The sequence below is a fragment of the Euprymna scolopes genome, chromosome 43, assembly GCF_053919585.1.
Source record: "Euprymna scolopes isolate OS-2025 chromosome 43, ASM5391958v1, whole genome shotgun sequence".
Classification (NCBI taxonomy): Eukaryota; Metazoa; Mollusca; class Cephalopoda; order Sepiida; family Sepiolidae; genus Euprymna; species Euprymna scolopes.
Genome location: NC_136524.1, coordinates 8,766,525 through 8,787,916, shown reverse-complemented (window position 1 = coordinate 8,787,916; position 21,392 = coordinate 8,766,525). Strand labels below are relative to the sequence as shown.

The following is a 21,392-nucleotide window of genomic DNA, read 5'->3' as shown; positions in this document are numbered from 1 at the left end:
TCTACATTATTTAACTAATTTTTTAATTTACCATCTACATTATTTAACTAATTTTTTAATTTACCATCTACATTATTTAACTAATTTTTTAATTTACCATCTACATTATTTAACTAATTTTTTAATTTACCATCTACATTATTTAACTAATTTTTTAATTTACCATCTACATTATTTAACTAATTTGTTAATTTACCATCTACATTATTTAACTAATTTTTTAATTTACCATCTACATTATTTAACTAATTTTTTAATTTACCATCTACATTATTTAACTAATTTTTTAATTTACCATCTACATTATTTAACTAATTTTTTAATTTACCATCTACATTATTTAACTAATTTTTTAATTTATCATCTACATTATTTAACTAATTTTTTAATTTACCATCTACATTATTTAACTAATTTTTTAATTTACCATCTACATTATTTAACTAATTTTTTAATTTACCATCTACATTATTTAACTAATTTTTTAATTTACCATCTACATTATTTAACTAATTTTTTAATTTACCATCTACATTATTTAACTAATTTTTTAATTTACCATCTACATTATTTAACTAATTTTTTAATTTACCATCTACATTATTTAACTAATTTTTTAATTTACCATCTACATTATTTAACTAATTTTTTAATTTACCATCTACATTATTTAACTAATTTTTTAATTTATCATCTACATTATTTAACTAATTTTTTAATTTACCATCTACATTATTTAACTAATTTTTTAATTTACCATCTACATTATTTAACTAATTTTTTAATTTACCATCTACATTATTTAACTAATTTTTTAATTTACCATCTACATTATTTAACTAATTTTTTAATTTACCATCTACATTATTTAACTAATTTTTTAATTTACCATCTACATATATTATATTTTTTCTTTTATATTTACCTCTCACTATTTCTCTTTAATTATTATCTTTTTGACCAGAAGCTTATATTTATTTTTATGTATCTGTGTATATAATTATTATCTTTCTGACCAGAAGCTTATATATATATATATATATATATATATATATATATATATATATATATATATATATATATATATTTATGTATTTGTGTATGTATATATTCTCATGCATGTGCTCTTCCCCCATTGATGTGTGTGCATATGTGTACATGTGTATGCGTGCACGTGTATTTGTGTGTGTGTATTATTTACTTATCATAAACATTTCCTTAATTATTTTTATTAATTTATTATTTGATTAACTTACTGATATTCTTACCTATTTTTATATTATCAAGATAAACCTGTAACGTATAATTCCTTAATTTATCCTCCTATTTTCCCTTCTCTCTTTCTTTCAACTACAGCGTCCGGCAATTAAAAAAATTAATAAATAAAAAATAAAAAACAAAAATATTATTCAATCCCCCCCCCCCGCCTACCACTCTCACTATCACTTTAAACCCCGTATGCAACCTGTTTTCTCCTCCTCCCACAACACCATGCCGGCCAATACTGACTTTGCAACCTGTTGCCATGGTGATCTGTTAAATTAACTGCTAACTGCTACTTAAACTTAAGCCGTTATAAACCACAACAGCGTCTATAAACATAAACACATAATTAATATTTAATAATAACCCCCCTCTCATTATATACACTCCTATTACATTAAATTCCAACGTCCTCTCCCTTCCACTCCCCACTTCTTGTCTAACTCCCCTTCATCTGCTACGATTTTTTCTATTCTTATATGATATTTTAACTCAGTCCATCTATGAATTCTGACGAAGCTAGTCGGATATTTCCTCATCTTTTAAGGATATCTTCCTAGCGGAAACAATATGTAAATTAATTCTGGACTATATATATATATATATATATATATATATATATATATATATATATATATATATATATACATTAATGTTAGTTTATTTTTAGCTATTTCATATCTGACTGACGATGTTTATGCGGTAATTGTCTCATGATGAAACGCCACAGTTTCGATTCTAGGTGATGGCTCCCAAGTCATATTTTTTTTTTTACTTTTGAACTCATGAAATCATCATTGCTCCCGTTCAGTCTCGAAAGACAATGGATACGTCCTGTAAGGGTAGCTGCGCATGTAATTGTGAGGCAAGTGCTGCGTAATCTCCCAGCCACACCTCTCCTGAATCTGCACTGCTTGATTCCAGTGGCAAAAAGAGGTCCAAGACGACTGGAAACAAAGCCGAGATAAGCGGAGAGCACATACAACACCTTTTATTCCCAAATGGTCACTCATTTTAGTATTGACCAGGCTCAATATTGCTTAACTTCGGTGATCTAACAGGGAACTAGTATCAACGTGATTATAACATATTCATATAGTATCTATTGGGTACAATATCATATAAAATAATCGATAGAGGATTGGCTCTATAGTAATAATAAATACAAAATGTGGATAAATTTGAACATCATATTTAAGCGTATTTTAAAAAAAATTTATCTTTAAATTCAAATTCAATTTCTATCCTATTTTTCTTATAGCATTGTCTATTATCATTAAGATACTGCAAACCTTATCACCTTCTCTTAATGATTTTACTACTCCTAAGTTTTAAGGATACCCAATACACTACGCAGTATTTTATTTTCTCATTTATTTATCATCTCAGTCACTAGGAGTTCTCACACAGATCATCATCAGAGATTGCTCACTGTCAACAACCAGTGATGTTTCATGGAGTCTGGATGACAACAAGCTTTCACAGATTTCCAGTATTCTCTAACTCTTTCTATAACCTATGCAAATGAATTTGCATTATCGCAAGGGTCGTTTGCCATTGACTTCTAACTAGCAATAACCATTAGCCTTCACTGAAATTTACGTGGCAACAAGCCTCTCCAAGGTCCCAATTCACTTTGCACTCATCTTGTGGAGGTCTGGTTAGTGCTTTTTCCTTGACTCTCCATGACTATTTTGCATAGCAGTAATCGGGCGTAGTTAACTTACAATTTTGCAGTCTCAGTTTTATTTGTTCTGTGTGGTGTTCCTTTTTACCTTTCTTGTTCTACTTCTGCTGCAGTTTCCTTGTGGCCAGTAAGCATTTGTTGCTCGTGTGGGTTGGTTTCCACATTCGAAGGTTTCACAAATATTTTTACTAATAATGCCGTTGCTTTGATTTAGCTTAAGTATGTTTTCAAAAATGTACAACTACAATGTTTTGTTGCTATAGATTTACATATGTATCATTTGCCAGATGTAGAGTGTAAATGCAATTCTGAATCAATCATCGCCATTTGCATTTTTCACTTGTAACTAAACAATGATTTTATTTGGATAATAATCGCTATTGAATATTTAAGGAAACTGAACAGGGAATATATGGAGAACTATATTACCAAAAATATTCGGGTGGATATATATGTATTCAATGAAATCGATTGGAATTCTATCTTATATAAATAAAATAGTCAGTAACAATTCACTGCCTACGCAAAATAAACGTTATTCTGTAGATGTTGTGAGCTAATATTTTAATGAATATTTTGTAATTAGGCTCTTCTAAATTTTGTTGAAATTGTGTTTACTTCTAAATTTGAAATCGTGAATCCACGTTCTTAACTTTTCTCAACAAACCCAAGATGGTAACATTAGAACTCTCATACGTTAGAACTGATGTCTCTTTTGTGTGTATATGTATGTGCAAGGGGGCTTTTATCCTAATATATTTAAAGTGAGTGTTTTATGCATTGACTTACAGTTCTCCTTAATTTTCTTATCTTCTTTTATTTCGTTTTTTTTTTATTTTTTATTTTTATTTTTTAACTCTGTATCGATTTTGCTGATAACTTATCATTTCTGGTGAGCTGCATGATGGAACAAGGGCAATATTTCCACCTTAAAGGTGAAACATGTCTAAGGCAGTAATTAAACGAAATGAGTATTCGCCTAAATTATAAATTAAATAAATAATATAAAAAACAATTAAAAAATAAACAAAAATTGTAGTATAATTCTGTGATGATTTGAATGTATATTCAAAATTCAGACTTTTAGAATACGACATAGCATTTATAAGTACTTAATTTATTTCAATTCTTGTGTTAATTACCGGTTGCCTGAATGAAAGATGCTAGTCTATGAAAGGAAGGTTGACTTTGTGAAGTTCGAATCGCTAGACCAGCAGTAATTATTACTTCTGCGACGTTGTTTGGCTGTGGAATTTATTATATATAATCTCTCACATTCTGAATATATATATATATATATATATATATATATATATATATATATATATATATATATATATATATATATATATGTTGTATATTTGTATATCGATCTGTAAAGGATGGAGATCTTTAGATGCAGAGCTCAATGCAATGCAGAGCAAGAATAACGTTAAGAATAAAACTCAAGCCGTCTTTCTGTCAAGTTCATTTTTATCACAACTTCCTCCCATATTTTATTTGGCATCCTTTGTGAACTCAACCTGTTAGCTCAACTGTTCTACATCTGCTAACGCAAGAACTCCTATCCATTCTTTCACCACAGCCATACCAAATGTAATGGCATTTCACAGACGGAACCGAGTAAGGTGTACAGATGTGAATGTGATGATCACAAGAGGAGTTTCTGTTATTTGGGAAAAACGACCAGGAAAAAAAAAACGTGACGCAATATCAACTTTGATAAGGATAGCATATAATAGTCACATGTACAAATAAAATGAAATATTCAGCGGGTAGGAGACTACTACTACTACTACTACTACTACTACTACTACTACTACTACTACTACTACTAATACTACATATAATAATAATAATAATAATAATAATATGAAAAGTGGACTATTCAAATCAATCAGTCAATTGTATTGGCAAAAAAAAACCCCACCAAAATTCAGTAAAAAAAACAGAATGCATTGCATCTATATATCATCTGAATGCTTGTCTAAGGCTACTTTTGAACCTGCATGTTGTAGGCATCATCATGACATCTTCTGGGAGGCTGTCATGATTCTGCTGCTGCTGCTGATGATGATGATGATGGTGGTGGTGGTGGTGGTTGTTGTTGTTGTTGTTGTTGTTGTTGTTGTTGTTGTTGTTGAACAACATTCATGATGATTTTTTTTTTGGCATTCGTTTCTCCGATATCTTTCCATTAAGAATTCTTTTAAGACGGATCTCGGGTGAGACCACGTGAGAGACCACGTGAGAGACCACGTGAGAGACCACGTGAAGGTTGCCAGTTGAATGAACTGGATTCGAATTAGGTACACCCAGTTTGTCAGTCCATGTCGTTAACGACTTAGCCATCGTCACCAAGATGATAATGATGATGATGATGATGATGCAGTGGTGTGCTGACTTGGCAAGTGTGTGACAAAATGCATGAGGGGGTATACTAAATGCTACTAGAGCAAAAAGATTCCTGAACTGAATATAAGTTTTAGTTGCCCTGAATTTAGTATAAGAATGGTTCCCTTCACCACGAGTGAATAGTATCATGTCCACCTCTCCCAGCCACAGACATGTTTGAATGACGATCGGATAAACAAAAATGTCCATTAAAACTGTCAAAACCGGTTTTCCTATTTTTGAACTCATTTTCCGACAATAGGTTGAAATAAAGTGCATAACATTGTCGTACTTGAACACGTAGTATGGGAGTAGATACCAGTAACCTTCATCTTTATCTCTCTCTCACTCTCTCTCTCTCTCTCTCTCTCTCTCTCTCACTCTCACTCTCTCTCACTCACACATGACGCATTTGGCTATTTTTAAATTACAATAGAAAAAGGCATGAAAAGTAATTTAGTTAAGCTTAAACATGGAAAAGTAAAGGACTAGTTGTTAAAACTGGAAAAGAAAAGGACAAGATATTATAGTAAAAAATATAATAAATTTATAACTTAAAATATTGCAGCATTAACAATTTATTATATAATGTTATAAATTGATTTAAATAAAAATTCTTAATGCTGCAAAATTTTAAGTTATAAATTTATTATATTTTTTTACTAGAATATCTTGTCCTTTTCTTTTCCAGTTTTAACAACTAGTCTTTTACTTTTCCATATTTATTAAACTTAACCATATTACTTTTCATGCTCTCATTTTTCTATTGTAATCCATGATTTTTCCCGGCTTCTAGTAAATTCACTTGTTTTTTGTTTAATTCCAGTCTTATTTATGCCCCCATAAACATAACATACACATATGTGATAACAATGTACAGCATACGTCTGCTTTCAATAACCCCAAATTATCTTCCTTTCATTTTCTCTGTTTCACTTGTTACTTCTCTTTCCGCGAGAGCGGTGAATTGGTAGCAACAGTAGTTGCTGAAGCGACGTGGTTGCTATAGAAACCAGTCATAAAACATCGCTCACCTCCTTATGAAATTTTACGATTTTGAACACCAGTAAATTCATCATAACTTTTGTTTTACTGAACGAAAATTGAAAAAAAATTTTTTCACAATATAACTGAGAAAGTGATCTATAATCTGTAACAATTGTTTGAAATTTGGTCGAAAAATGAGTGAGCAGTGAAGTTATAAACAGTTCTAAACGACTAAAACCGCAACTTAACCTCCTTAAACCTTACATTCAAACACGGTAGTGTTTGAATATAGGTTTAAGAAGGTTTGTTTCCTGCATCTTTTTGTTTTGTTACTGAAGAGGTTTATGTTCTTAACGTCGGGTCACCATTATAGAAATGCGAGATGCACTTCTGTATATTAATAGTTTAGAAAAAATATTTTGTATGTTTCATAATGCTGCTGCTGCTGCTGCTGCTGCTGACGACGACGACGACGACGACGACGATGATGATGAGGAGTAGGAGGAGGAGGAGGAGGGGGAGGAGGGGGGGATAATGATTTTTGTTAGAAGAAATTGTATTTGTTTTTATTTAGATTCAGACCTTTTCTTTTTTTCCAAATATTAATATTTTAGGAATGCTCGATGCACCTCTATATAATAATATTATATAAATAATATTATATAAATAATATTATATAAATAATAGTATATAATAATATTAAATAAATACTAGTATATAATAATAGTAAATAAATAATAGTAAACGGAAGCATTGCACAGAAAAACACAACCTCTTTTAATTAAGATGCAAAAATATGAACATTCTTTGATAGAAGACACATAATGATCGACAACCCCCATCCTCCTCACATGTAAAAAATAGTAACATTTAGAAACTCATTATTAACATGGAAGGGGACTTTGTTAAATATTCTCTTCCTACAATGTCTTCTTATTTTGAATAACAAGCGTCGACTATTTTCGATTATTTACAGGATGGCCCATAAAGATTTACCCATGAGTTTGGGTTGATTATTTACCAAAGGTATTTAGTTTAGGAATGTGAAAGTTTCTTTTATTAAAACTCTATATATCTATCAATGTTCAACTGACGTTTCATTTCTTTCTTTCAGGTATTCGGTAAGTTATAATATGGTTAAGCGAGACCAGATTGTCGCTCTCAAGACTGCGGGCGTTAGCAATAAGTGCATCGTTAAACAGCTCAAGGTGTGTCGAAAAACAGTTTTCAATGCCTGGAAACAGTTTCAAGAGACAGGCACAACCTCTGGTAAACTAATTCCAGGCAGACCGTGCCCAATTCGCATCAAAGGTGTTGTTTCTGCAGTGAAAAAGAAGATGGAGCAAAATCCACAGAGAAGTGTTAGGAAAATTGCGAAAGAGGCAAAGATCTCAAGATGTTCGATGCAACGGATTGTTAAAAATGATCTTCAGTTAAGTCCATACAAAAAACAGTCCCGGCAGTTAATTTCGGAACCCTCGAAGCAGAAACGGCTGCACAGGGGCAAGTTGATTTTGCAAGAGATGGAACAAGCCGCAGGAAAGGTCATCATCTGGTCTGATGAGAAGATGTTCACGGTGGAGGCTGTGACCAATAAGCAGAACGATAGGGTTTATGCCAAAAGTTCAAAGGACGTCAGTCAATGCCAGAAGCCATTTGAAACGCCAGAAGACATTTGAAAGCCAGCCATGGTCTGGGCTGCTGTTGCATCCGATGGGAGCAAATCTCCGTTGATCATGATTGACGAAGGTGTGAAAGTCAGTAGTCAAGTTTATTTGAATATGTTGGAGGAAAAAGTTCTGCCGTTGCTCACTGAATCATTTGGGATGATTTCATCTTCACACGGGACGGTGCTCCAGCTCACACAGCGAATGTGACTCAACAGTGGTGCAGGCTTCCGGGACAAGCAAATGTAGCCACCATCAAGTCAATATATCAATCCTATGGACCTCGCTATCTGGTCCATTTTGGAGAGTGACGTTTCGAGATGTTCCTACCCCAATTTGGAGTCCCTGAAGGCAGCCCTTCATTCTGCTTGGACCAAGTTGGACGAAGAAGTGGTGCGGCGTTCTTGCGCTTCAGTGGCAGTACATATCAAGCTAATGATCAAAGAAAAAGGCGGCCATTTTGAAATTTAATCTTTTGACTTTGTTTGGAATATACTTCTAAACAATAGTGATAAAGTATTTTTTCCTTTTCCTTTCTAGTTTTAATTTTATTAAAGTTTTCCTACGGGTTAGCCTTTATGGGCCACCCTGTATAAAATCATTAAAATTTTGTACATTAACAGCGAACTAATACAAATCGGCTTTGTTTTAAAATCAAAATAAATGTTTAGCTATTTAAAAATTTCCTATAAACTACAATAAAAAAGTTTGAGAAAAATATTTAGGAAGATCACTTTGTGTAATATATACTCAAGTGTATTTTTACGTTTGCAAAAACATATACGAACATTGCAATTTTTTAAAGGGTAAATTGAAAATTAAAAAAGCAATAGACTCTAATTAAATATTTAACAATGTTAAATAATCGGAGTCAGTAATTGTACCAGAATTTTGGAATCGTCCCATCTCTAATATATATATATACACACACACACACACACACACACACACACATATATATATATATATATATATATATATATATATATATATATATATATATATATATATGCGCGCGCGTGTGTGTTTAAAGTATGTTTTTTCAATTATATTTTACTCTTTGTTTATATCAATCCTTTTTGCTATGAAACTCAATGTTTGGTAAATATAACAACAGAGCATTAGATTATATTTGAAAATTACCATGCTGCAGTCAACCGGGAAGCAGCTTCATAGTATTGTGTTCCACAGACGGATATTTCTAGAAAATAAACTTTGCTCATGAAGTTTTAGTTTAGTTTTAGGTACAGATAGAGAGTGAGGGAAATTGTTGACAGTTGTTGTAGCTGGACGAGTGTTTGTTGCGAACGTTTTACAAAGTAGAAGGGAACCATAGATCGAATGATTGGTATTTTACTGCGTTGTTTTGCGAAGATTCAAACTTTACGTAATGTGAATCGTTGCGTTTCAAGGGGAAGGGAAATGAGGTCAACAACACGTATGAATTCCAAAAAGCAGATTTTCTGAAACGACATTAAACAAATTGCTGTCATGGTCCAATGGATTTGAATCACATTTGCTCTTTGGATATAAATAAACGATTTTTCTTTTCTAAAATGTGTGAAAATGAATCCAGACGAAATGACATTTTTATGCTTTTCACGAATGTTTTGAATGGTAGGGAGAAGGACGAATTACCTAAATGAAACATACAATCGCATGATTAGAATAGAAATCTGTTCTGATTATGCAATTCTGTGTTTCATTGTATGATTAAACTAAAAACTGCATTGAAACAGTTGTAAACCACTTTTGTGTATGCTATTTATTTATTAGAACTTAATTTGAAAAATGTTTTAAACCATCAAAATACACACATACATAAATACACACATACATACACACATACATACGTACATACGTACATGTATATTAGAAATTATGACAATATGAATTAAATTTATATAGATTAGATTGCTTATTGAAGCGATCGAAGTTCAAGTACAAAAGACAAGCTCAATATAAAGCATTAAATAGAGCTTTAGTGTTTGAGGTGTCGTATGGAACCGATGCTTAAAAAATCTTTTTTCTTTTTTTTTTAGATCTTGAAAAATGGCATCATTGATTGATATATATATATATATATATATATATATATATATATATATATATATATATATATATATATATATATATAATTTGCAGGCCATGTCATATGCTACTGGTACCATGTAACCCAGTACTATCTGCCTCATGGTCGGGTCACCGGCGACTAAACTGGTTCCCCCACCAGACTCGTTTGGTGAGGAGGGCGGCTAGTTTCCCTGAAGGATTAAAAACAAGATCTTTCAAAGAGCGAATGAACCCCTTTTCGGGGTCAACGGCCAACTAGCATCATGTGTGTTTGTGTGTATGTATACTTATATATATATATATATATATATATATATATATATATATATATATATATATTTGCGCCGGTACAAGGAAATTACCAGGTTGATGTCTGGGGGCGCGGTTATACCACTAAGAGATGGAAACTCTTACATCAAACCTGAGGGCTGTTGTCTGCTTGTTCTGTGGCAATTGGTTTGCACCGAGTGAGTTAATCAACAGTTTCAAAAAGTGTGAATCAAGTCATTTGTGTGGGTTTCTGACAGCTTATCGTAATTTCATTATGCAAACCTCACACTGTCCTTCAAGAAGTCCACTGGCGATGGAGTGAAAGCGACGAGGACAGGTAAAGGATATTACTGGAAGTCCTCAGCCGGATCTCTGCACAGTGGCGGCTGATGGTAGATGGCCGTTCTAGCACAAACCTGTGAGCAATTGTACTGTTCGTGTCCTCCATCAGAGACAAAGCAGCCCTATTTAGGGATAGCACTGCTTTCCCTGTGGCAGGGAGGGGGCGATAAAAGGAGCCCTAAAAGATTGCTTGCTCACCACTTAACTTGGCAGCCCACTGCAGCTGTCTGGTTATCCAGTTGCGCAGTCAGAACAATAGAATACGACAAAAAACCTCAACAAAGAATCTCTCAATAGGGTGTTGGAATGTCCGTACCCTCCAGGATAATGATGCTGCACCCGAGCGCAAGACAACCCTTGTTTCTCTTGAGTTACAGAGGTATGATGTTGACATTGCTGTCTTATGTGAAACTCGCTTGCCTGGCAATTCTCAACTTCGAGAGGAAAAGGGTGGATATGACTTCTTTTGGTCAGGAAAGGCAGAAAATGAACCCCGCCAATCAGGCGTTGGTTTTGCCATTAAGTCCAAGATGGCAAAGTCCTTATCGTCTTTGCCTAAAGGCATATTTGATCGTGTGGCAACTCTTTCCCTAGAATTAGAAGGAAACACCAGGGTGACGCTAGTTAGTTGTTACGCCCCAACGTTAGCCAGTTCAGATTAAGAGAAGGATGACTTCTACGATGCCCTCCCTGATGTCCTCTCCAGAGTTCGACACCATGATAAACTCGTTCTTGCTGGCGATTTCAATGCTCGTGTTGGTAGTGACCATCTGTCGTGGACCGGTGTACTTGGTAAGCATGGCATAGGCAAGGTAAATGCAAATGGTTTACGACTTCTTACAATCTGTAGGGAGTTTGACCTCTGTATTAACAATACCATATTTCAACAACCTGTGCATCGGAAGACAACATGGATGCATCCTCATTCAAAGGACTGGCATCTTATTGACTTCGTCATAACAAAGCAGAAGCACATGAGTGACTTCAAAATCACTCGCTCTTTCCACACTTCTTGCTATCTTTCGGATCATGCCCTTCTCAGAAGTAAACTGTCGTTGCATGTGCGAAGGCACAGAGTTACAAGATCAACAGTCCCCAAATGCATTGATGTGCAGCCTCTTAAATCCAGGGAAAAGAGAACTGAGCTCTCCAATAAGCTTGATGAAAACCTTGAGGATGTTGATGTAACTGATGATGTTGAATCTTCTTGGAAGGCATTGCGAGAAGCAACTCAAGCTGTAGCAGTAGAAGTCGTTGGAATACCGAAAAGAAAACACCAGGATTGGTTTGACGAAAGTGACGATGAAGTTAAAGCACTGATTAACCAAATGCACTCATCTCACAAATGTTGGATTGAGGACAAAAACTCAACAGTGAAGCACACGGCCTACAAAAAGTGTAAAGGTGAGGTACAACGAGCTCTCCGAGAACAATGGTGGTACAATAAGGCAATTGCACTGCTGGGAGCTGCTGACAGTAAGAACACGAAAACCTTCTACAATGGTCTGAAAGAGGTATTTGGTCCTCAGAAAAGTGGTGCTTCCCCATTAAGTACAGCCGATGGAGAAGCATTGCTAACTGATAAATCAGATATCCTCAATCGTTGGAAGGAGCACTTTGAAACTGTCTTAAACACCTCATCTGTCATTGATGGCGATGTCGTGTCCTCTATTCCTCAGAATCCAGATATTTCAGAATTGTCATTGGAACCTGCTTATCAGGAGGTATGGGAATCCATCAAACAAATTGCGTCTGGCAAATCCCCGGAGGTATGGGAATCCATCAAACAAATTGCTTCTGGCAAATCCCCATCACCAAAGGATCCAATTCCGCCTGAAGTGTACAAGCATGGTGGGCATGTGCTGGTAAAAAAGCTCCATGCTCTCTTTGTAAAGATATGGAAAGCAGGCCGAGTTCCACAGGACTACAAAGATGCCTGCATCAAACATCTCTACAAAAATAAGGGAGTCAAGAATGTCTGTGACAACCGTCGGGGGATATCTCTGCTTTCAATTGCAGGAAAGATTCTGGCTAGGCTCATTCTAAACCGAATCATAAATCGTCTCGTTGATAAGGTGTATCCAGAGTCCCAGTGTGGGTTTTGGTTGGGTCGCGGCACCATTGACATGATATTTTCCTTACATCAGGTGGCAGAAAAGGTCCGTGAGAAAAATCAGGAACTGTATATGGTGTCTGTTGACCTGACGAAAGCCTTTGACACTGTGAATCGCAATGCTCTTTGTCAAGTTTTAAAAAGGCTTGGTATTCCAGAAAACATGCTGAGCGTGATCATTTCCTTTCACGAGGGGATGAAGGCCAATGTTGTCTCAGATGGTATGATGTATGATCCATTTGATGTTACGAATGGGACCAAACAAGGATGTGTAATGGCGCCAGTCCTCTTTGCGCTCTTCTTTTCACTAATGCTGAAACATGCATTTGATGATTTGGACACTGGTGTCAAGTTTCAATTTCGGTCATCTGGTGGCTTATTTAACCATCAACGGTTTAAGGCCAAGACTCTTCTTCGCACCGAAATTATTCGCGACTTGCTCTTCGCTGATGATGCCGCACTGGTAGCCACATCCTTTGAAGAAGCCCAGGTTCTTCTTGATCGATTTTCAGCTGCGTGCAAGGCCTTTGGCCTGACAATTAGCATAAGGAAGACTGAGGTAGTGCATCAGCCACACCCTACTCCAAAACAAGTTGAAGGCGTAAAGCAAAATCCATACATAGATTTCCTGCGCGCAAGCTGAAGGTCGACGGTCATGATATCAATTATGTCAAGTCCTTTCCTTACCTTGGTAGCAAGGTGAACCACGGCGGTTCTCTTGATGATGAAATTGTCAACAGGATTGCTAAGGCCACATCTGCCTTTGGAAGTCTTCGCCATCGCTTGTGGAACGAAAGGGGTATTCGACTAGACACAAAAATCCTTGTCTACCGTGCTGTTGTTCTTTCCGTTCTTCTTTATGGATCTGAGTCATGGACCCCATACAGACATCACATTAATCAGCTGGACGTTTTCCACAAAAGCTGTCTACGCTCCATATATGGTCTTAGCCTCCGCGACAAGGTATCAAATGCCGAATTATTCACAAAATGCAAAATATCTGGCATTGAATCATTCCTTATTCAATCGCAATTGCGGTGGGCTGGTCATGTATTGAGGATGCCCGATGACAGAATTCCAAAAATTGCGATGTACAGTCAATTTGAGGGTTGTAAAAGAATTGTCGGACGTCCCTGGCTTAGGTGCAAGGACAAGTTGAAGAGTATCTTGTCTGCAGTGAACATACCATACAGGAGTCTTGAAGATGAGGTGAATGACCGAAAAGGATGGAGATCAAGGTGTTTTGAAGGTCTCTAGAGGTTTCAATCTGAAAGCTTAAGGCAACTGAAAGAAAACAGAGTAAGAGCAAAACGACTAGCAGCCGCACCAATATCTGCAGCATTAAATCCACGTTCATGTTCTATTTGTGGCCTTGTTTGCAAGTCCCTTGCTGGACCAAAAAGTCATCAGAGGCAAAAGCATAAATGAGTTTTATAAATATGGGTTGTCCGAACCTCATACGTCGAAATCGACGGGAGAGTCCATCATATATATATATATATATATATATATATATATATATATATATATATATATATATATATATATACACACAGTATAACTCCTATAATTTGAACATCCGCTTCGTTCAAATTAAAGGATGCTGTTCAAGTTTCGTGATAAAAAAAATGTGCTGCAGTTAACTTTACTTTTCTAAGAATTAAGAAATAGTAAATGAAATTCATTGCTATATGATACTTTAAGTATATATTAAGTTGAGTTTACGATATATTGCAAGTAAGAATTGTCAGATATTATTACCAGGAAAAAACATTGAAAATAAATTAAATCTACTCTTACTTGTTAGGTATTTATTACCTAAGTTATCATCCAGAGAAATCATACATTTATGTAAAATACAGTTTTTTTTTTAGTTATTCTCATTGCAGTTTCTATTTTCATCGATTGAGTTCTCGGGCACTGCCATTATATTCCGTAAATGAACACGAAAATCTACAATTTCTTGGTTCTGTAGCTTCTTTATGATTATATCTCTTCGGAGTGACATTGCTTGCAAAACATAGTTGTCACTAAAGTAAGGACTTATTTCTAGAAATTTTATAACCGTCTCCATAGACTTTTCTGCATCATCCCATGATATTGCTTCATCAGAATGTTCTTGGTTATTTACATTAGAGTCAAGAGAATGAGAGCTGTCGCTATTTTCATCACGATTTCTGCCTTCAGGATATTGATCAGTCGTTTCCTCATCTTGTTGCACCCACATTTCAACATCATTTGCATTAAGTGATTTAAGAACGGCATGGTTGGTCAGTAACCGTTTGGTTTCAAGATTTTTTTCTAGACCAGATGTATTCTCTGATTCTTTCAGTTCAAAAGCCTTTGGTGCTGGACATAATTTACCCCATGCTTTTGTTAATGTGCTTACTCGAACTTGATTCCATACACTTGCGAGAGAAAATATGGCATCTTTGATAGTAAAATGGCGCTGAAAATCGCTTATACTCACGGTACTTTTTATCATATTCATCATGAAATCATTTCTGTAGAAACATTTTAAGTTCCAAATAATCCCTTGATCCATAGGTTGAATGAGAGAAGTCACATTAGGGGGTAAGTAGCACACAAAAATATTCCCACAAGATTGCACTAGTTCTGACTCAGGAGGATGTACTCTACAATTGTCCAACAGAAGCAAGCACTTTGAATCAGGTTTACCTAATTCAAGAAAACGACTCTGGACAACTGGCACGAATTCTTGCAAAAACCATTTTTTTTAAACAACTGTTGATTCATCCATCCATTTCGTGAAGAATAATAGGATACTGGCAAAGGCGAAACTCTTTCAATGCTCGGGGACACTTTGATTTGCCGATGACAAGAAGTTTAAGTTTATGAGTTCCAGAAGCATTAGTGCATACCATCACTGTTAGACTTTCTTTATTTAATTTGAATCCTTTTATTTTCTGCTCCGCGGATCCGGCGAATGTTTTTGTAGGTAAGCACTTCCAATTTACGCCACTTTCATCAGCGTTGTAAACGTCCTCTGGGGTTAAACCATAATCGGCAATTATCGTCTTGAATTTGTCACAATAATTTGATGCTGCGTGTGTATCAGCAGATCGTTGTTCGCCTGACATTGTTAATTGTCTTATACCATGTCTACCCTTAAAGCTTTTAAGTCAGCCATCACTGAATTTCATATCTTCTGCGATATTCAACTCTTCCTTAAGAGATTTTGCTTTAGCAATTAACATGGGCCCAGATATTGCTACACCTTCATTCCATTTTGCTACAAACCACTCATATTCGATTTAACATAATATTCGTTCGATCAAATTCAACTTGCTTTGGTCTGCGAATAGTCCTTCTTTTGACATGTCTTTTATTTGGAGAGAAAGGAGCAGCCTTCAATATTTCCTCCTTTTTCTTTATGATGTAAAACAGTGTACTTCTTCCAATCTTATAATCTCTCAATATTTTCAACTCCAGCATCTAATTTTTCTATAATTTGACGTTTTTCGAATAAAGTCAGTGTCACTTGTTTTCTTTTAGAGTTGCACGCCATTGTAATGGGTTGTTTTACACTATTTTAAATATAGCAATCTGGAAAAAATATTTACAGTTAGTGTAAATTAATTATCAATAGCTAATCTACATTAATTACATAGTAGCGATATTAACATTTTTGCGTAATATCTGATTAAACCATGTAAACAGTTTTACTGCAGCTTCGCTCAAAATATGCTAATACAATTTCAATGACGAGACATTTCAAGTTTAGATAAAGTCCACGTTTAGAAGACGTCCAAATGAGAGAAAGTCCAACTTTAGAGGAAGTTCAAATTAAAGGAGTTTTACTGTATATATATATATATAATCAAGGGGACCCGACGTTGACCGGGATTGAATGATAATCAACGAATATTCACACTCATATATTTTTATTGTAATGGAAATCCTTCAAATCGCCTGGGAGAAAGTTTCACAGTAACTTAGTCCAAAATATATTCTACATTGAACTCTAGACAACCTACTGCTTTTTTTATAAATTTATTTTTATATAAACTTCTTCCCAGTTAACGGAAAAAACATTAAGAAATTTACGTGCAGGTTTGTAACCCACACACCACGTCAAGCAAAAAAAGAAAGAAAGCAAACAAGCAAAAGCAAGCAAGCAAGCATGCAGCAGCAGCAGCAGCAGCAGCAGCAGCAGCAGCAGCAGCAGCAGCAACAACAACAACAACAACAACAACACTACCACCACCGCCACCACCACCACACGCTATCAACTTACCCACGATAGAATTTTCACAGCCCATTATTCTATCATTGTTGCTAAGCGACGATATGGAAAAAATGGCTCTACCGATGATAGATAAATTAAAATAACGGTTTCACTTATCGATTATCGATAATTATAGGGGGTATTCTGAGACAGTTCCTAACCCAGATCACTCCCAGACATACGCTAAAGTTCTGTAAAGTTTAAAGAAAATCTGTTCAGCAGTCGTTTTGGAGTCTATAAGGAACGAACTCACACACACACATAGAACAATATATATATATATATATATATATATATATATACTAAAAATTAAATTTATACACAGAACTATTGGAAGGTTATATGAATGCAAGAAATTGAAATTCGCCGCATTAAGAAGGAAGACAAACGGTATGTTACATTGTATGGTTTAAAATAAGCACTGTCTTCAAGCAGAAATTATATATATATATATATACTAGCAAAAGTACACGTCGTTGACTGGGTTCAAAAACAGCCTACAGAAAATGAACTCTGATTTATGAAAGTATGATAGGTTATGAAAAGGAAGGGTTGTAAAGAGACAGCTTCGAATTTGGGAATATCAAAACCAAAGCAAAATATGATGAAAGTAAAAATAAAATAGATAAAACCCATAATTTATTATACCATACCTGTTCACACTGAAACACTTATCACAATATTCTGTGGATCTATATTAAAAAAAAAAAACTTGTTAAACATTGTGACATATTTCCATTCTATGGAGTTCAGGCGCGAACGAACACCCCATGATTTTATTATACCATATTTCTTCAAACTGAAACATAATTATCAAAGTATACTTACGCAGATAGATATGAAAAGTCTTTATTAAAGTTTCTGCCTATTTCCATTCTATGGAGGCCAGGCGCGAACGCAGATCCCACAATTTTATTACACCATCCCTATTTAAGTTAAAACATACTTATCAAAGTATTGTTATGTACATCTATATCAAAAACACTTGCAAACGTTTTTTTTTAATTTTTAATTTTTTTTATTTCCATACTTTGTGGACCAGGCGCGAACGCAGATCCCACAATTTTAATGAACCACTGATCTGCCAGATCAAACATACCCATTCTTGTGTCTCGATACATCTTCTATCATATGTAATCACACACACACACACACACACACACACACACACACACACACACACACACACACACACACACACACACACACATTCAACTTTATATATATATATATATATATATATATAGTAAAATAATTATGTTAGTCACTTTAAGAAACTTGTTTCTTATCGTTGAGCACTTTACAGTTGAAATACAGTCAGTCAATTTAGCTCTTATGCACAGATCATCATATAATGATTAGATCATTCTGACAGACGTTAAAAAGCATTTAAAAAATAAATGTTTAAATTTAACAGCATCTCTCGCGTTTAACGGTAGCCGAATGGATACGGTCATTGCTAATGAACCCAGGAATCGCTTCTGTCGCCGGGTTCGGATCTATCGACTGGTGTTAATTGTGACACCCGTCACTGATGATTCCCGAAAGGATGAAACACTAGTGTCTGTAGGTATTTAATAATTATTATAGCAAATAATTATATATATATATATATATATATATATATATATATATATATATATATATATATATATATATATATATATTAATTTTTAATTAACCGGTAATTTTTCTTTTTCGTTCGTAGCACAGCAGGAATCAATATGGCCAGCAGTAAATGCAAAAAAAAAAAAAAAAAAAAAATTAAATTAAATTTATCTGCAACTTCTTTATTTTTATACTTACTTTTAAATTATTTAATATGTTAATTTGATTTTAATAAATTGCTGGGCTTGAAATTCCAAAGTTAATTTGCTCGCAATTTATTTTTTTAAATTTTATTAATGCGAGAATGCCCCCATGACATTTTGTTTGTGTGTTATCTCTACTATAATCGTGCAAATTGTAAACGCACATATATGCACATATATACCAACATATATAACTACATATATATACACACATGCCAACATATATACACATACATGCTTACTTCTCGTATATTATTTTAATTAATTATGTCTTTAATCTAATTTGCTCACAAGGAGTTTTCACACAGGCTATCACCAAAGATTTCTCGTCAAGAGCAACCTGTGGGGTTCTCTGGAATCTAAATGACGACAAGTTTCCCCAAATTTCTAGTACTCTCCACCTCTTTTGATAACATTTGCAAATGGACTAGCGTTATCACAACAGCTGCCTATTGCTTTCTCGTTGGTAGCGGCCATTAGTCTTCAATGGAATTTGCGTGGCAATGGGCCTCTCCAAGGCCCCAGTCCTCTTCGCACTAATCCAGTAGATGTCTGGTTAGAACTTTCTCTCTTCGGTTTTTCCACCCTCCTGTGAATCTCGTCGAGTATTTCGTCTGGTATCAATTGCTACCGTTACGCTTATAATTATTTTTTTTAATTTTTTCTTGATGGCTTAATTTGCTGTTATCTTATTGGAGGGGGCGTTTATGTTAATCTAATTATTTTTTGTAAAGTTAAAAGATATATGCTTGTGTTATGTTGATTAATCGGACTATTATTCTAATCTTGCATTTTATTAGCACAACATTTCGGTCGCTGCGTACCTTCTTCAGAAAAAGAAAACATGATACATACACATCCCAAGGAACGAAACTTCACAATAACAAAAAACTCTTTTTTCTTAGAATTACCCTCCTCACATCGTGTTTTTTTAAAAAGCAAAAAAAAAAAAATATGCATGGTATCGATCCTCTGTTTCGTAAAACACTTTCTTTCACTAATATTAACGATTAGTATAGATATCCCGAAAAATTGAGTAATAGGAAAACCTTTAACAAATATCTTAGTGACCCCTGATGATTGAACCTTCTTTATGATCTACGGACCCATCCTCAAGCAAGCTGTTCGAATTCTTGTAATGTACAACCAACCCTCTTTTTCCTTAGTAGGAACAGAAGCATGTTCTCAACACCCGAAGAAGGTCGCAGGTTGCAGCAACCGAAACGTTGTGCTAATAACACCACAGGTGAGAATAATAGTTCGATTAAGAAATATAACACAAACATTCACATCTTATCGCAAAAATTCCGAAATACATTAAATGATAGGTACTATATTATAAATGATGAATCAAGTTCAAGTCTGCTTTTAAGTTCAGGGCATAACGTAAAAATAAAGCGTTCTCAATGCGATAGCTTCCAATGTTCCGTTCCGTGGTCAAGATGCTAACTTTGATAAATATGTTAGTGTTTTTTTTGTTTTTTTTTTGCAAGTGTTAAGGTGCTTGAAAAAGAATTATACTTGTGTTTGTGTATGTTATTTAATCCTGATGCGTTAGGGCCACATCGTCTTACCTACGTAAAAATGTCTTGCAAGTGGTACTTCTAATCTGTAAACCGTAGATGTGCAATGGCAAATGTTCGTGGTATTAATTGGACAGACAGCTGTCTTGGTGTTTGTGTATAGATACGGCCCGAATGAGCAAGCTACATTAAAGCTCTTTCTTTTAATGGCATTGCAGACTGATGTCGGGATTTTATTAAGAAGCAATTGTTAGAGCACGGATGAGATGTGTGTTCTGTGTCCAACATCAACACATATTTTCACCCAGCAACAGGAATGTATTTAACTATACGTGATCCATTAATATTCATGGATTACACATTGAAGGTGCATGATGAGACTTAATGGTCATGATATTTTCCAATTATTTTTGAAATCGCAGGTCTTCAACTTGAGGAAAAATACCACTATGAAATTGCAAAAGGCAAATTGTGAGATTATTCGAGAGCAATGTCAAGAAAAAAAAACTGACAGTTATTGCCAATGTAAAAAGAATGATCACCTCACCTATTTTGCAGATACACTGGTAGAAATAGTTGCACCAAAGTCACCCATAAACCAAACACAAACCCTGGTTTGATAAGGAAAGTCTATCCGGACACGCCCTAATAGTCTGAGAAGATTCAATTTGAACCTCTATCAGGGAGAATTTAGATTTGTTTAAAATCAAGACAACCAAGGCTCAGCAAACGATTAACTAGTCTAAACGAAATTCTCAAAAAGCGTATATACCCAAAATAAATTCAAACATAAAGTCTAATCATGATGGGAAAGATTATATTTATTTTTGTTTGCCTTTTTAGTAAAGCGAACAGATTAAGTGGGCACATCTCAAGAATCTCAACTCGTATTCTATTTTTAGACTCCATTGGGAAATCCAGGCCAACCGGATCTTATGTTAACCGACCCCGACTATCCCATTCAATAAATCTGTTTTCTCTTTTTGAAATTCTTTATTTTATGTTTTTATTTC

At 34.6% G+C, this 21,392-nt stretch overlaps 1 protein-coding gene across 1 annotated transcript; it reads left to right on the top strand.

Annotated features, from left to right (window-relative positions):
- Positions 1-7,464: 7,464 nt before the first annotated feature.
- Positions 7,465-8,010, top strand: LOC145268386 (uncharacterized). The gene has a single exon (XM_080123942.1). It carries the CDS (start codon positions 7,465-7,467, stop codon positions 8,008-8,010), a length of 546 nt encoding a protein of 181 aa, XP_079980068.1.
- The last annotated feature ends 13,382 nt before the right edge of the window (positions 8,011-21,392 follow it).